Source organism: Peromyscus maniculatus, chromosome 6, assembly GCF_049852395.1.
Source record: "Peromyscus maniculatus bairdii isolate BWxNUB_F1_BW_parent chromosome 6, HU_Pman_BW_mat_3.1, whole genome shotgun sequence".
NCBI classification, from domain to species: Eukaryota; Metazoa; Chordata; class Mammalia; order Rodentia; family Cricetidae; genus Peromyscus; species Peromyscus maniculatus.
Window position 1 is genome coordinate 75868360 of NC_134857.1, and position 16344 is coordinate 75884703.

General features: G+C 49.9%; 2 protein-coding genes and 1 long non-coding RNA gene across 12 annotated transcripts; 1 reads left to right on the forward strand and 2 right to left on the reverse strand.

The window, feature by feature from the left end:
- Positions 1-345: 345 nt before the first annotated feature.
- Ciart (circadian associated repressor of transcription) lies at positions 346-3914 on the reverse strand. The gene is made up of 6 exons (XM_076574585.1): positions 3744-3914; positions 3132-3535; positions 2944-3019; positions 2552-2630; positions 2324-2435; positions 346-1026 (listed from the first exon to the last, which is right to left on the reverse strand). The coding sequence occupies exons 1-6, from the start codon at positions 3799-3801 to the stop codon at positions 493-495; spliced, it is 1263 nt and encodes a 420-aa protein (XP_076430700.1). The 5' UTR covers positions 3802-3914; the 3' UTR covers positions 346-492.
- A 1480-nt stretch (positions 3915-5394) lies between these two features.
- LOC121830236 (uncharacterized) lies at positions 5395-15189 on the forward strand. The gene is made up of 2 exons (XR_006073343.2): positions 5395-5534; positions 14551-15189. It is a non-coding gene; the product is annotated as an uncharacterized LOC121830236 (long non-coding RNA).
- C6H1orf54 (chromosome 6 C1orf54 homolog) lies at positions 5853-15766 on the reverse strand. 10 transcript variants are annotated; one of them, XM_076574589.1, is made up of 7 exons: positions 15228-15546; positions 14752-14816; positions 12825-12911; positions 11132-11190; positions 10396-10549; positions 7034-7135; positions 5853-5931 (listed from the first exon to the last, which is right to left on the reverse strand). In XM_076574589.1, the coding sequence occupies exons 2-7, from the start codon at positions 14795-14797 to the stop codon at positions 5870-5872; spliced, it is 510 nt and encodes a 169-aa protein (XP_076430704.1). In that variant the 5' UTR covers positions 14798-14816; positions 15228-15546; the 3' UTR covers positions 5853-5869. The 10 variants fall into 10 exon arrangements, with proteins under 10 accessions (XP_076430704.1, XP_076430705.1, XP_076430702.1 ...); XM_076574590.1 differs by lacking the exon at positions 15228-15546 and adding an exon at positions 14930-15069 and having other exon boundaries at positions 7034-7132; XM_076574587.1 differs by lacking the exon at positions 15228-15546 and adding an exon at positions 14930-15069.
- Between the last annotated feature and the right edge of the window lie 578 nt (positions 15767-16344).

Genomic DNA, 16344 nt, shown 5'->3' on the forward strand with positions numbered 1-16344 from the left:
ACAGCGCCCATCAAAGCAGGGCTGCGCCCGAGCAGAAGAACCTGCTTGTCTGCCCAGCTGGAAGATTCCACGGGGAGAGACAAAGGGAAGGGCACTAGTTTCTGAGTGTGACAGAAAAAAGTAACAACAAATCCACCTCCAGTCTGAACCTCTTAGGTGTCCCAAGGGTGTTCCCTGTGGAAGCAGCAGCCACAGTGCCCCTCACAGGTTTTGTCTTTTCCCAGTCAGGCTCGGCCCTGTGGAGCTCGGATTCACAACACTCTGTCCCCTTCTTCTTTTCAGAAGCCCAGTGGGTAAGATTTATGGTATTCAAGGCTGAATTTCAATTTACCACAGTCGGCAGTGTTTAGGTAAAAAATGTCTTTAATCAGAAAGGATTTATTTTTCCTCACCACAAATACATTAAAAGTAAAAAAAAAAAAAGAAAAAAACCAAAAACCACAAACATATATTTACACAAACTGGAGGTCAGAGGACAGCTGAAAGCCTGGGCTAGGGGCTGAGGGCTGGGGCAGCTGCAGGAGGGCTGCTCATCTGTGGGTCTCGGGGTCCTGCTGTCACCTCTCCCACGGTGGTAGGTGGGACAGGGGGGCAGAGGCTGCAGCTGCAGTCTGAAGGCAGCGGTGCTGGCCAACTGTGGCAGCAAGGCCCCTCTCCATCTCCAGACGGTTTCTTCAGCTCACCAGGGGTGACAGGAGACAGGGTTGTCGCCGTCGTTGTTGGTGGGACGGGAGTGCCTGGAGCGGAGCGGGTGAAGGGCTGGCCTCCTTTCTGGAGGACGAGGATGACACCAATGCTGCCTCCAGAGCCTGAGGAACTGTGGCTGGAGGCGGAGCCCAGGGAACTGAGGGGAGGGTTACAAATCGGAGTGCTGTGAATCCAGGTGAGGTTCATCGCTGGCCATTCTGTAAGATGCCAAGGCTGCTCTGGTTTCAAAACGAAATGTCCTGGTTGTGTCTGGCCCGTCTTCTCCACGAGAGGTGCAGGAGAGGAAGCAGCTGAGTCACTCTGGTGGCTGGGAAAGTGCTGGAGAGTGGGGAAAGGAGAAAAACATCGGGTGAGGAGGCTTACAGATTAGCCCCCCTTAGCCGGGACCTTTGCTAGCCTTGAGAACCCACTGTGCAGTGCAAACACACACTGTTTTGTGCAACAGGTGTGTTCCTGCCAGGTGATGATTAAGTAAAAATTTTAGCAAGGAATGCTTCCATTTATTCAACAAACAGTTGGGAGGTGGACTCTTGTGTCACACATGCTATTAGGGCTACCCGAGACGGACAAGATAAAGCTTCAGTTCTCACTACGCACACGATTCCTTTCCATTTCTCTTTAGTATTTTCTTGTGGTGTTAAGAGAATCAAACCCAGCCTGTCATGTGGCTGGAGAACACTCTAAGAGAAGAAGTGTAAGTGAATTAACCACACCCCAGCCAGAGACCTGTAAGTGAATTAACCACACCCCAGCCAGAGACCTGTAAGTGAATTAACCACACCCCAGCCAGAGAAGTGTAAGTGAATTTCTGTGTTGAAAATCCTCATTTTTCCATGTTTAGTTCTTCAAGAGGCATGATCCTGTTACTTATTTTTCAGTCAATTATTTTCACATCATTAAAAACTAGTTGAGGAGCTAGGGACATGGCTCAGTTGTTAAGAGCACTGGCTGCTCTTTCACAGGACCTGGGTTCAATCCCCAGCACCCACATGGCAGCTCACAACTGTCTGTAACTTCAGTTCCAGAAGATCCGATACCCTCACAGTCATACATGCAGGCAAAACACCATAAAAAGAAAAAACAAAAACAACAAAAACCTATAGCTGATTTAGCTGGACATGGTGGCATTTGCCTTTAACCCAAGCACTCAAGAGGCAGAGGCAGGCAGATCTCTGTGAGTTCTAAGACAGCCAGAGCTACACAGAGAAACCCTGTCTTGAAAAAAAAGAAAAACAAAACAAACAGAACTAGAAACCCCCTATAGACACATAAGGTTTGCCCAAGAATATTTTGACAGGAGTCAAAAGACTCCTGTCTTTTGAGGGTGCAAGGAAGAACAGAGTTGTACAGAGAACCGAGGCCTCTTCCTGTGTGAGTCACTTGGCCAGATTCAAAAGTATCTTCAGGAAGCAGGTAAGCCAACACAGGAAGGTGGGGTAAATTTTGTGGATCCCAACAAAACGGAACCAGCACCTTGGCTAAATCTAAACATCACAGTACTGCACAAAACTAGGCATTCCCTTCCTTGGGGGGGTGGGGGAACGGACACATTTCTCCATGCACAGTCCATTTCTGGATTCTTCTCCCATGGCTTCCTTGGTTTCTAGGTTCTTACCTTGCTTATCTGATGCCTGCTACCTCCTAAGGATGACTTCTGGGCAGCCACATGAGGGAACCATGTCTTTAACATCGCTTCCACTTGCAGCAAGGTCCCTAGATACCGTTCTCTGTGAAAACAGGATAGTTTTAGACGTCATCAAGTATGAGAAAAGAGATGTGGAGAATTGTACAGGTCTCCCTCAATCCGACACGAGGAGAGGAAGGAAGAATTAGGGAGACTTACCCCATCTGAGGCTTCCGTAAAACCCCCACGATGCGCTGGATCCGGTCCATGGCCACACTCTGCTGGAAGCTGCTCAATCCTACCGTGAGAGAGAGAGGGGGTGATCAGAGGGTGTGGGGTGTAGCTCGGTGGCAGAGAGCTTGTCTAGTGTACACAGGGCAGGAGGCTCTCTCCCCAGCATGAGAGGAAGCAGAGGTGGGCACTGAGGGATAGGTACAGACAGACAGATGGGGGTTAAAATGGATTCACCCAAAGAAACTAAGTTACAGGTGCAATCGGGGAATAGCCCAGGGCCAAAAGAGAGATTTAAGAGACATGCACATTTCACACAGGGAGGGCAGCTACCACACACACCCCACCCCCGCAAATGTATCAATCAGGTTATTAATTACCTTTGTCAAAGCGGCCCATTTTCAGTCCATTCAGTAGATCTGTGAGGGGCCGTATGAACCCTTGGAGTTCTTTACACTGTAGGAAAACAGCACAAAGACTAAGGGGCCAGCAGTGGTTTTTCTGCTGTCACGTATGTGGCAGCCAACCAAGGTGTTTGCCACTGCGCTACTGTCTCCTGCTCTCTTACCTTTTGAGCAAAAAGCAGGTCTCCCTCTGTGTTACATCCCCGGGTGTGCAGACCGGTCTCCAGTTCACCGTCTCTTGATCTTCTGATTCCAGGTCCTCTCTGTTCCAGATGAGAGGCTGTGTGCTGGTTACTAGAAGTCCTGGGTCGATGTCTGCAGCGGATAGGGCCTGGACTGGGCTGGGAGCCTCCCCTTTGCCCAACAGCGTCTGGCCTGAGCCCTTGGGTGCTCTTGCCCTCCCTCTCATTATCAGAGGGGAAGCCAGAGTCACTGTTCACAGGGGATGTGGAGAATGACGAGGAGAGAGAGGAGGAGGAATAAGAAGAAATGCTAGATGGAGAATCCATAGGCCCAGGAGCAGGGGCTGAAGAGCAGCTCTCGTAGTACCAAAGATCAGAATCTGCAACTGAAAGGCAAAGAGAGGGAGTCGGAAATGAGTCCAAGGATTTGGAAAGGGCCTGGGAGACTGGGGCGTTCTGAACACGATTTTTTCCGTCCTCAACAGAAACAAAAAGACTTGCTTTTTTCCACCCCCATTCAGAACCCGGACCGCCGGCCCACACAGAGCTCTTGACCCCACACAGCCTTTCTCCCTCTGGGTTCGGAGTGAATACCCGACTTGACACCTTCCCCTGCCTCTGCTGTTCTGGGCTGTTCCCTTCCAGACCTCATAGTGAGCTTAGCGACCTAAAACGCCACCCGCCAGTGGCTGATCTGCGCACCAAACCCCCCTAAGGGTCCCCACGGGTACCGCCCCCATGGACACCCATCTCCATAGCTCTCGCATCCCTCACCGGCAGGCGCCCTGCGCCGGTCCGTCTGCGCTCGCGCCTTCCAGGTGATGCAATTCCTCTCAGCGCTCAGATCTGCGGTCTCCCAAGCCCACTCTCTCCGTCCGGGGTCCGGGTCCGTCTTCCGGAGCGCTCCTCCGCTCTGGTCGGCTCGCCTGGGTCTGTCGGTTCAGCCCCGGTGCGGTCTCCAGCTCCTTCACGGTCTGTGCCTGTGCTGGTCTGGCCGACCCACCTCCGCCTCACTCCGTGGGTCCCGCCCCTTCCCCCTCCCAGACACGTGCGGCTCTGCACGTGCCTCCCCCGGCGTACACAGACCCGGTGCTCTCATTGGTCAGCTTGCCGGCAACACGTGACCCCAGACACAGACACTCACAGCCCATTTGCCACCGCCCGCGGGGGCTCGGCCAATGGAGAGGCAGCCGAGCGGGGATTGGCTGGGAGGGAAGCAGTCGATGCTCCGCCCGTACATGCGGCTCCTCCGGTGATAAAAAGGAGGATGGAAAAAAAAAAAAGTGAAAATGAAGGAAGGGGCGGAAAAAGGGTGGAGCTCGTCGCCTTAAATAGGACGGCGCTGCGCGGGAGACGGCGCGGCTGGGGTGCGCAGAGCGAGACCATGCCATGGGGGCGGTGCCTGGGGGACGTGGGCCCCTCCGAGCGCCTCCGCGCACGGGCGCAGCACGTGGGAGCCCTCGGCAACTCGTGTCCGCAACGTGTGTGACAACGGGCGTGTGACGCCGGGCATCCGTTCCCTCGGCGGCGGCTCGCCCTCGTGACTCCCCACTCTTTCATCCTCCCCTCCTCGCCTCCTAGTTGGGTGCCTCCTGCCCTGCTGGGCGAGGAGGGTGGGGACTGCAGCCGGAACACCGCGTCCTCTCCGGGGCTCCCGCCGAGCGGCTTCTTCAGCCGGTTCTTACATAACCTGCCACGCACGTTACCATCTCAGACGCCAGCCCGCCAAGACTCCAGGGGTCAAAGCCGAACTCGTCCCTGACTTTTCTGCCCCGGGCCCTTTCAGACCCTTCAACTCAGAACTCTCTGGTTCTCAGCACAGGGAACAGAGTAGAGTAGATCCTTGATGCTCAAGGTAATGGCTTTATCTGGCTCCGGTTTATTGGAAAGACGTTGAGGAAGGAAACGAGCCAGTCCAGAGTCACCAACAGACGTTCACATCCGTTTCACCATGTCATAGTTAAAGGAAACAACCAAGAACAGGACCCTGTAGGCTGAAGACAACATAAGCATCGCAAGGGGGCACTCTAGTTCTGATTAGGGTCGGGAGAACAGACAGGAATTTTCATTTCTTATATGCATATTCTTACTAAAAGAAAAAGTTGGACAGGGATTTAAGTTGGGAATTGGAGAATGCGTGATTATTTTAAATATATTCAAGTACTTTTTACTTATATTTAGCAATATGGTTATTTTAGAAAAAAAGGGTTTCTAAATTAAACCTCAGCACTGTTTTCCCAAACATGAAGTTTCAAGACAATATCAAGTAAAGTATAATTAATCTCGGTATGATGGCTCGCTCCTGCTGTAATCCTAGAGGATGGACACAGGAGCTCAGTTCAAGACCAGCCAGAGCCGCATGGGACCATTAGAAACCTGTTACCTGTGAGTATTCTCTTTTCTACCCTAAACTCTAGATTTATTTACAGGGTATGATTCCTGCCAATTAATTGACGAGTAATTCAAGTTTGTTTGTTTGTTTTCCGCGATAGGGTTTCTGTGCGTAGCCCTGGCTGCCCCGGAGGAACTCTCTTTATAGACCAGGCTGGCCTTGAGCTCAGAGATCAGCTTGCCTCCTCCTCCTGAATGCTGGGCATGCGCCACTACACTGATTTCTAATTCTCTTTCTAATCTGCCCTTCATGCCCCCCAAGTTTTGGTGTACATGTCAGTGTTGACTTTAGAACAAACCATCATTAAGAAGTAGACTTTTTTTAAACTTTATTTTTCATCCAACTTCTTGCCAAAGTCTAGTCTGAAGAGTCGTAGCAGCCTTCTCTCACCTGGAGGGAGGGGCATAAAAACAGGATCAGGTGGTTGACTTGGTGTTTAAGAAAACACATTGCTTTCTGTTTTGTTTTTCAAGACAGGATTTTTTTTGTGTAGCCTTGGCTGTTCTGGAACTAGCTCTATAAACCAGAGCTGGCTTTGAACTCACAGAGATCTGCCTGGCTCTGCCTCCCGAGTGCTGGGATTAAAAGCATGTGCTGGCCGGGCGGCGGCGGCGGCGGCGGCGGCGGCGGCGGCGGCGGCGGCGGCGGCGGCGGCGCATGCCTTTAATCCCAGCACTCGGAAGGCAGAGGAAGGAGGATCTCTGTGAGTTCGAGGCCAGCCTGGGCTACAGAGCGAGTTCCAGGACAGGCACCAAAACTGCACAGAGAAACCCTGTCTCGAAAAACAGAAAAACAAAAAAACAAAAAGCATGTGCCACCACCGACAATTGACAGTCCGCCAGCTCAGTTCAGTTCCTAGCACTTATGCCAGGTGGTTCCCAAACCCCTGTAACCACATTCCCGGAGCTCTGGTGCCTCTGGCCTCCTAAGCACCCCATTCCTGTATCCACACCCCTCCTCTATACATACACATAATTAAAAACAATAAAGCCAAAGCACAAGAACAAGAGGCCAAGAAGTCTGCCCTCGCTCCCATCTCTGTGCAGACTCCGAAGAGTTCATGTTCTAAGATGGGATCTCCACTCTTTGTTGAGAAAGACGTGTCCCTTTCATGCTTCCTTCCTCCTGCTGAACTTTGCCTCTTGGCTCTTACAGGGTTGTAGCACACACCCATTTTGACCTCTGGCACCTGCCATAACTTCAAACCTGGCCAGAGTGGAACCAGCTCTGGTTTTCCAGTCTTGTTGGGGGTTTGGGAAAGTCTTCCTCATTCAACCTGCCTTCTCCTGGGAGGTCTTAAGTCCTTCCAGATTAGAATAAAAAAATGACATCACAAAAGTCTTTGTTTCAATTTATTACAAATTTCTTCAAGGTTAGATGGTTCGATATTTCTAAATGTGATCCTGTTTCTTTCCTTAAGCACAGGAGAACTGAGCAGGTTGGTAAGATTTACTTGGGAGCACCCCCAAAAAGCCAGTGGCTGGCCTCTTACCTTCTACATAAGATGCATCCCCCCTTGAAGGAGGGTCCATAAGAGAAGACAGGACACAGCACTCTGCAGACTGGACACAGCATCGTTCTGATCTGGACTCTGCTAAAACACCCCCCAACACACACACACAATAGGTCATTGTCACCTTCCTAGTAATTCCCACCCCACCTCCAGGAAGACAGACACTTCTTTACCCGAACCCCCTTCCCCCCTACCTCTGCTCTGAAAGGAGATTCAGCCCTCCTCCCCATCACTGCAAGAATTCTTCCTACTTGGGAGGCCACGACTCTCAATGACATTCGATGTTTTATCTTTTGTGTACATGGCTTTTTTGCTAGTCCCTGTGCTGGGTGCTTTGGGGGGCTATAAATAAGACGTAGTTCCTGTGCTCAGGAGAGGCTTACCGTCTCTAGAGAACCCACTAGACATGTAAAACACGGGTGGGGTATTTGCTGTCAGGCTTTGCTTGCCCAGCTGACCAGTTGCTCCCATTTGTGTTCCGCTGCTTCCCGGCTGCTTTTGTGCTCCCTTTGCCTCTTATAGCCATTGGTGTTCGGTGGGGTTTTTGTTGTTGTTGTTTTCGAGACAGGGTTTCTCTGTGTAGTTTTGGTGCCTGTCCTGGATCTCTCTCTCTGTAGACCAGGCGGGCCTCGAACTCAGAGATCCGCCTGCCTCTGCCTCCCGAGTGCTGGGATTAAAGGTGTGTGCCACCACCGCCCGGCTTTTTTCTTATTTTTTTTATTTTTTTTATTTTTAGGTGGCTCATAATGTTCAACATCACACACACCCAGCATAGGGATGAAAACCAGAGCCTTGCAAATGTCACACAATGGCTCTACCACTGAACTACATCCCAGTCTCTTCTCTCCTCTTTATTTATTTATTTTTTTCAGACAGGGTCTCTCTATATAGCTCCAGCTTTTCTAGTACTCACTGTGTAGACCAGGTTAGACTCGAACTCAGAGAAATCTGCCTGCCTCTGCCTCCTGGGTGCCGAGATTAAAGCATGCACCTTACACAAGCCTTCCTTATTTTTGAGATAGGTTTTGGGCTCTCGGTAGCTTTTGAGTGATTATATCAAGCTTTCTCTTCTAGTCCCTATAATGCAAAGTTGGCTGTCTGCCTGCCTCTTCCCTTTCTTTGGTTGATTTCTCTTCCTCCACTGACTTAGTCACTGGCCTTCCTACTTTCACAACTATAGCTTGGCCCTTAGGTCTCTACTGATCTAGTTCAGTTTCAGGACACCCACAGGACTGGCAAAATGATCACTTCCCTCCTAAGCCACTCTGGTCTCCAATAGTTCCCATTTTGGCTAACCATTTCCCCAAACATTCTGTTTCTGTCTCCTGGGTACATGTGTGTTGGTGTGTGTGTATGTGTGCATATGCAGAGGTCAGAGGACAACTTGAAGAATCGGGTACATTCTTTCCATCACATGGGACCTGGGGATTGAACTCAGATCATCTTGGTGGCAGACATCTTCACCATCTGAGCCACCTCTCTGGTCCTCTCCAAACATGGTTAAAATCTGTAAGTTATCTTAACTCTCCTTTATAAAATTATCACTGAAGAGAGGCATTTTCTTCTAACTTTATTTCTCTACTCTCAATTTATGCGCCACTCTCCTAGTCCGGCCCTTTAGCAGGTGTTTCTGGGACAGTATAAACTTTTCCACTATGCATCTTGCATATAACCAGATGAAGAGTTTTCCTAAATTTTGATTCCATTGTCTTCACCCTGCTGCAGTCCTCACCAGGCTCCTTATTGCTTATCAGCCTCAAGTCCAGCCCAACATTTCAGACTATCTATTTTTCCCTAACTTGATGTATATAATATTACTACACAAAACGAAAGGACTTGTGCAGTTTTTTACATTTATCTATTTAGGTGGGAGGGCATGGGATGTCACATGTGTGGGAGCCAATGGACAACTCTTGGAATCTCTTGTATCCTTCTACCAAGCAGGTCTCAGGGACCAAACTTGGCCGAGGTCCTCGGGCTTGTTAGCGAGTACCTTTATTTGAGGAGCCAGCTCACTGCTCAAAAAAGTTTTCTAAGACAGAGTCTATGTAGCTCTGGATGTCCTGGAACTTGCCTTGTAGACCAGACTGGCCTGGAACTCACAGAGATCCACCTGCCTCTGGCTCTAGAGTGCTGGGATTAAAAGCATGTGCCACCATGCCTGGCCTTTTCTTTCCCCCAATAGGGTCTTGCTCTGTCCCTCAGGCTGGTCTGGCTTCCATCCAACATCCCCACAGGTGGCTTATTTCGAGTTTTTCTCCTCATCACCCTCTCCTGCAAGGAAGCCTCCTGTCCCCCAACCCCACATGGCAAAAACTTAATGCTTGAGTTTCCTTTGCAGCCCAGCCCTTGTAGATATCGTAGGTTCCTACTGTTCCCCTCTGCACACGTTCCTTCTGTCGTACCCCAATCACCAGACATAACTGTCTGTTCCGCTTCCCTCCCTCAGCAGCTTTCACTCTCGTAGTAACTATTCTTCCTAATCGTCCGTCCTTTCAGAACACCTAACCAGCAGAAGCTGTTTAGTCTTGGTCTTGAGTTGTATCTAAAAACAAAATCTGGACCAGCTCAGCAGGTAAAAGCGCATACCGCTGAAGCCTGACAAACTGACTCCCCAGAGCGGTCCTCTGGCCTCCACACATGTGATATGGCCCAAGTGTGACACCTGTTCTCCTGGATAGTTGACACAAATAGAGTCACTGAGCAGAGGGAACCTCATCTGAGGAATTATCTCCATCGGATTGGATTGTGGGAATATCTTTGGGGGAACTTCCTTTTTCTTTTTCTTTTCTTCTTTTTCGTTTTTCAAGACAGGGTTTCTCTATATAGCTATGGAGCCTGTCTTGGAACTCACTCTGTAGCCCAGGCTGGCCTCGAACTTGCAGAGATCCACCTGCCTCTGCCTCCCTAGTGCTGGGATCAAAGACATCTGCCACCACACCCGGCGAATTTTCTTGATTAGTGATTGATATAGAAGGAGCCAGCCCACGGTGGGCAAGTGGCATAAAAGAGCAAGCCGAGCAAGTCATGGAAACAAGCCAGGAAGCAGTGTGTCTCCAACGTCTGTGCTTCAGCTCCTGGCTTGAGTTCCTGCCCTGACTCCTTGCAGTGGCGAAGTGTGACCTGGTAGTCGGAAGATGAAATGAACCCAAGTTGTTTTTGTCAGTGTTTGAGCACAGCAACAAAAACCAAAATGGAGTCCCTACGTGGAAGAATTCATTGTGCGGTTCTCCCCTCTACGAACAGCTGCCCTGTTCATTCAGGGTCCGTAGGCCTGAGATCCGTCAGGACAAGAGCTATCGTGTCTCCCTCCTCCTTCATCCATCCCCCCTTTGACTCACTGGCTCTGTTGTCGCTGGTCTCGTTGGTCTCGTTGGTCTCGTTGGTCTCGCTGGTCTCGCTGGTCTCGTTGTTACAGGGTTCTGCTGGTCCACAGGTTCTGTCTGAAGACTGATGGTGGTCTCTACGGCCTCTGTTGTCACCTCCTTCTGCAGCCTGCTCTGACCTCGGCAGGATTGGGAAAGAGTTTTTAGTTCTTCCAGCTAACGTCCCCACAGACGCTCTATTTAGGGTTTTTCATCTTTTCCTTCAAGCAAGCCTCCTACCCCACCCCCAGGCCCACATGACTAAAACTGAAGATGAGGGATTGTCTGGGCCCAGCGCTAGCATGGATTGTGTATGTATTCCATTCAGCATTCCCTTGATTGCCTGCCCCTTCTTCATGTGTTAGTAAGGCCACTATGTTCTGGCTTCCTTCACCCAGCCACAGTTAACAGGTCCGGTTGGGACCCATGTCCTCGTTTCTATCCACCAGGTTTTCTCTTCTCACTTACTTTCTTTTTCTCCTCCGACAGCCTTACTCAACAGTCCTGGATGGACTGGAACTTGCTGTAGATCGGGCTGACCTTCAGCCCACGGCAACCTTCCTGCCTCTGCCTCCTAAGTGCTGGGGTTGTAGAAGGGAACTGCCATACCCAGCCTGCTTTCCATTCCTGCTAGTCTGTTACATTTCAGCACTTCCCAGCACTTCTGTTGACTGTATTGGTCCTGACCCTCTTAGATAGAGAAGTCACTCACCAACCGGTCCTCCGACTCAAACATGGAGTAATCAACAGTGAAGTTTACACTAAAGTCATCTGGAGAAGAGGAAAAAGAAAAAAGAAAAAGAATCAAAGGGGAAGGCACTGCTCAGAATACTTCATGCTCAGAATACGTGACCTTACCTAAGCTGTAAAAGGTGTTGGTACGATCTACTTTTCGTTATTTTTAGTGTGAAAAATGTTTGTGAGGCCAGGCGGTGGTGGCGCACGCCTTTAATCTCAGCGCTTGGGAGGCAGAAGCAGGTGGTTCTCTGTGAGTTTGAGGTCAGCTTGGTCTACAAATCAAGTTCCAGGACAGCTAGGGCTACATAGAGAAACTCTGTGTGAAAAACAAACAAAAAGTTTGTGGGGCTAGAGAGATGGCTCAGCGGTTAAGAGCACTGACTGCTCTTCCAGAGGACCCGGGTTCAATTCCCTTTAATTCCCAGTACCCACACGGCAGCTCACAACGGTCTGTAGCTCCAGTTCCAGGGGACCCGACACCCATGGCAAAACACCAATGCAGATAAAAATAAATAAACAAGAAAAAAGAAGTTTGTGAATTGGAGCTGACTTAGCAGTTAAGAACATGTATTTCTCTTTCAGGGGACCTGAGTTTAATCTAGACTCCATACTGAGTTGCTTTCAATCTCTCGTAACTCCAGCTCCAGTGGGATTTGACACCTCTGATCTCCATGGCAACTTCACTCATGTACAAGTACACACCCCTCCAATAGACATAATTTAGAATAATGAAAACTAAATATTTTTGTTTTGTTTTGTTTTGTTTTTAGAGACAGGGTTTCTCTGTGTAACAGCCTCAGCTGTCCTGGAACTTGCTCTGTAGACCAAGCTGGCCTTGAACTCACAGAGATCCACCTGCCTCTGCCTCCCAAGGGCTGGGATTAAAGATGTGCATCACCATGCCTGGATAAATCTTTTTAGATAGATTTATATTGTCAATGTAGTATCTAAAGTAATTTACAAATTGAAAAATTTCCAAGTTGCTCCAGACATTTTCCAAAGAATAAAAATATCATGATCTTAAGGGGCTGGAGAGACAGTGGAGAGGTTAGGAGCACTGGCCATTCTTGCAGATAGACCTGAGCTCAGTTCCCAGCACCCACCTCTTTGCTCACAACCATCTGGAACTCCAGTTGCAGGGGATCCAATGCACTCTTCTGACCTCCATAGGCACTGGGCACACACGCGGTGTGCACACACACACACATACACACATACACACACACACACACACACACACACACACACACACACAGGCAAAATATTCATACACATAAAATTCTCTTTTTGTTTCCTGTTTGTTTGTTTTGTTGTTGTTGTTTGTTTATTTGTTTTACTGAGACAGCATTTCTCTATGTAGCCCTGGCTGTCCTGGAACTAGCTCTGTAGACCAGGCTGGACTTGAATTCACAAAGATCCACCTGCCCCTGTCTCCCGAGTGCTGGGGTTAAAGGCTTACGCCACCACTGCCCAGCATGAAATAGTTATTAATTAAAAAAAAATCACGGGCTTGAGAAAGAATACCAAGAGTCTCAGTAGGTTTTGCTCACAGCCAAAATTTTGTCTGACCCTCTTGTTCTATTGCAAAGTGAAGGGCAATCTTTGAATTAAGTATTCCCCAAATCTCTTCCTACCCCACCAAGACTCAGATCCTTTCACGTACGCACCATAATTAGGGGTAACTGTGTAATAATAATATGCCACTTGATAGTAATCACCCTCTTCCAGCTCTTCTTCATCCTCGTATTCCTGTCCTGCAAAGGGACAAGAGCTACAGGTCAAAAGCATCTGGAGCCCCTTAGGAACAGCACACATGGAGCTGGGCATCTGGAGCTCCTTAGCTACAGCACATAAGGAGTTGATCCCAGATCTCCTGGTTTTCCTTCTTTCTGCCTCCGCTCCAGAGGTCTCAGCTCCCTGCTCTGCCCCTCCAAACCCGCCCAGTCTCCTTACTCTGCTTTCAGGGCGGAACTCCCAGGACAGAAAGCAGATCTTTTCACATCCTCTAAGCCCCAAGGGAGATGTAAACCCTTTATAAGTGGAAGACGGAGACCAGAAACTTGGAAAAGCATATAGATTCCATATGCTCCCAAATTTGTTATACTTGGGAGAGATCTTATCAGCATCTCTCAGAAAACACTAACAATCTCAGGCTTTTGAGTTTGGGTTTAGTTCCAGCTTCCCTGCTAACTAAGCGGAAGTTTGAACAGTCCATTTATATCCCTCCCCCTTTTCTTTTTTTTTTCTTTCTTTCTTTCTTTCTTTTTTTTTTTTTTTTTTTGAGACAGGGGCTCTGTACGTAGTCTTGGCTGAAACTCATTGTGTAGACCAGTCTAACCTTAAACTCACAGAGATCTGTCTGCTTCTGCCTCTGCCTCCCAAATGCTGGGATCAGAGGCATACACTACTACCGCTGGCCTCACATCCCCTTCCTTCAAATGAGTCAGCTGGACCAAACGACCCATCATACCTTTTCTTCCCTTCTAGAACTAAAAATGTGTGGCGTTGACAATTGAATCCAGAATTCTAGGCCTTCTGCTAAACACATCCCTCCGACCCCAGACTGAGGACACAGGATTTAAAGGAAAGGGAAACAATGACCCACCTGGCAGACTGGAGAACAAAGAAGGGAAGGAGCCAAGCTTCTCTTGGGACTCTGTCCCCAAAGGCGGCCAGTGCTCGACTGTCCTATAAGCCAATCCATTTATATCTTCTCCTTTTTCTTTTTAAGACAGGGTTCGCTATGTATCCCTAACCAGCCTAGAACTCACCAAGACCCTCCTGTCTCTGCCTCTGGCGTGCTGAAATTAAAGAAGTGAGCCACCACACCCAGCTTGGTTTTGTTTCTTGCTATAGGGAGTATTTGTTTATTTGAGACAGAGTTTCTCTGTGTGTAGCCCTGGCTGTTCTGGAACTTGTTTTGGAGAGCAGGCTGGCCCCAAACTCAGAGATCTGCCTGCCTCTGCCTCCCGAGTGCTGGGACTAAAGGCGTGTGCCGCCACCGCACCTTGCTGGGGGGTGAGGGGGGCAAAGGGGGTATTACGTGTCTGGGGCTAGTCAGGAACTCACTGTGTAGTCAAAATGGACCTTGACTTTTTGATCCTTTCCCCTCTATGTCCCAAGCACTGGGGCAGGTGTCAGCGAGCTTGGCTCGCTCTCACACCTGTGTCTTTGCTCACAGAAGTTGGTTCTTCCTTCTGCTCCACGGGAAGGAGCCGCCCTTGCTTCTCTCACTGCCTTCACTCCCCGGCACCCAAGAGCCCCCCTCGTCCCTTCCCCGCGCCTCACTCTTCTGTTCAGCTTTGTGGTGACGGTGACAGAAACCTGAGCTCAGTCTGCTGCAGGGTCTCTCTTTAGGACTCCGGCCTCCACCAGCCTCCTCTTCTTCGACAGGACTTGGCGTCGCTTTGCCCTTGGTTTCCCGGCTCCACCTTCCAGATCTCCACTCTGCCCCCAAGCCTGGACTCCAGCAGCTGAGAAAGCACCATCACTCCCCGCTGACATGCCCACTTGCCTCCTCTTTATATCTTTTCTCTCACCCCACCGACCACAAAAGGACTAGTACAAAAGGCTCAGGATCAGAAGTGGACTTACCCAGGATGAGGGGTACCGCAAGGAAGGCTACGAAGAGGACATCCATCCTGGGTCGTGCACCGGCGCTGTGAGAGAGAAAAGAGGAAACTCTGCCGTTTCCCACCAGGCTAGCCCAGCCTCCCCCGCTGCTGGGAAGGAGCAGTGATTCCTCTCCCAAGGGTCAGAATTCTCCGCCTACTTGCTCGGCAGATCTGTTACATAGCAGCTGGACTGAGGGGCAAGCCTGTTGATGGAAGCAAACTTGTTATTCCTGGGGAGCCCCCCTAGATTAGGTCCACTCGGGACGCCCGCTGCCTGCGGGGACCAGCGTTTTGACTCTCTCCTCCTTCCCACGCAGACTTGTCTTTACTCACAATATCCTTCATCACCGTGGGAATGATGAGAGGAAAGGGTGAGGACCTGTTCTAGACAATAAATAAATGGTGCCTCTTCTCTGCCTGTCTCGGCTATGGAGGATGAGAGTGATGTTTACAAACCATTGTTTGACTCCCAAATTTCCTTCTGCATTGCCGCTGATAAAAATCTGTCAGGTCCAAAGGAAACTCCAGTTTCCCAACTTCCAGAAGGCAGTTCATATATCCAGAAATGAGCTCATCCTGGACTATAGGAGGATTTCTGGAAGGTAGATAAAAGCCAGCATTCCACAGGAACTTGTGAAGCGGGTTCCCATCTGACCAATGGAGTCATTGCCCTTCCCTCCGGCAGAAGGGACATATGGCTACCAGAGGAGACCATCAGTGTATTAAATCCTATGCTGGCCTCCAGGCTCCCTCAGTATCACAAATACCTGTTATACATTTCAAAGTCCACACTGGTCTGGCAGTGATGGCGCACGCCTTTAATCCCAGCACTCGGGAGGCAGAGGCAGGTGGATCTCTGTGAGTTCGAGGCCAGCCTGGCCTACAGAGCAAGATCCAGGAAAGGCTCCAAAGCTACACAGAGAAACCCTGTCTCGAAAACAAAAACAAAAGTCCACACTAACATGCTAGCCTTTCTCACCGCCTTCTCTACGCTGTGCTCCCTCTAGCTCATGGGCTCCCCACCCCCACCCCCTACAGCTCCCCTCCTCCTGTCACTGTTCTCACTGTGCTCACTCTATTCTCTCCCTCCCACTATTCTCCCCTCCTCCTCCTTTTTTTTTTTTTTTCCGAGACAGGGTTTCTCCGTATAGCTTTGCGTCTCTCCTGGATCTCGCTCTGTAGCCCAGGCTGGCCTCGAACTCACAGAGATCCACCTGGCTCTGCCTCCCGAGCGCTGGGATTAAAGGTGTGCACCACCACCCCCGTCACTCTCCTCTCCTCTTGCAGATAGCCCTGGCCATGTCTGGACGGCTGGCCACGTTCCACCTACTTCTCTTCTCTGAATTCTTCCTGATGCCTCTGGCGATTCTCTCCTAATAAAACCTTACCCATGCCAGGAAACGGCCATGTTGGCAGTTTCTTTACTGTACCCCTTGCCCTCAACAGCCAAAGCCAGTTATGTCTCTCCACTTTGTGTTGCCCCCCCCCCCCCAGCTTTTTGGATACAGGATGGAAGAAGAGAGGAAGCAAACACCACCCTTCCGCCTGCTAGGCGCCATACCTGTCTCCCACC

What these genes read in the sequence shown, in the direction of transcription:
- Ciart (XM_076574585.1), bottom strand. Translation starts at nt 3,801, where the DNA reads ATGAGGTCTGGAAGGGAACAGCCCAGAACAGCAGAGGCAGGGGAAGGT. An exon ending in AATGGGCCGCTTTGACAAAG is followed by an intron (nt 2,631 to 2,943) that starts GTAATTAATAAC and finishes CTCTCACGGTAG; the next exon opens with GATTGAGCAGCTTCCAGCAG. An exon ending in TTACGGAAGCCTCAGATGGG is followed by an intron (nt 2,436 to 2,551) that starts GTAAGTCTCCCT and finishes CTGTTTTCACAG; the next exon opens with AGAACGGTATCTAGGGACCT.
- C6H1orf54 (XM_076574589.1), bottom strand. Translation starts at nt 14,797, where the DNA reads ATGGATGTCCTCTTCGTAGCCTTCCTTGCGGTACCCCTCATCCTGG. An exon ending in TTGAGTCGGAGGACCGGTTG is followed by an intron (nt 10,550 to 11,131) that starts GTGAGTGACTTC and finishes AGGTCAGAGCAG; the next exon opens with GCTGCAGAAGGAGGTGACAA. An exon ending in GGATGCATCTTATGTAGAAG is followed by an intron (nt 5,932 to 7,033) that starts GTAAGAGGCCAG and finishes CCCTCCCTCCAG; the next exon opens with GTGAGAGAAGGCTGCTACGA.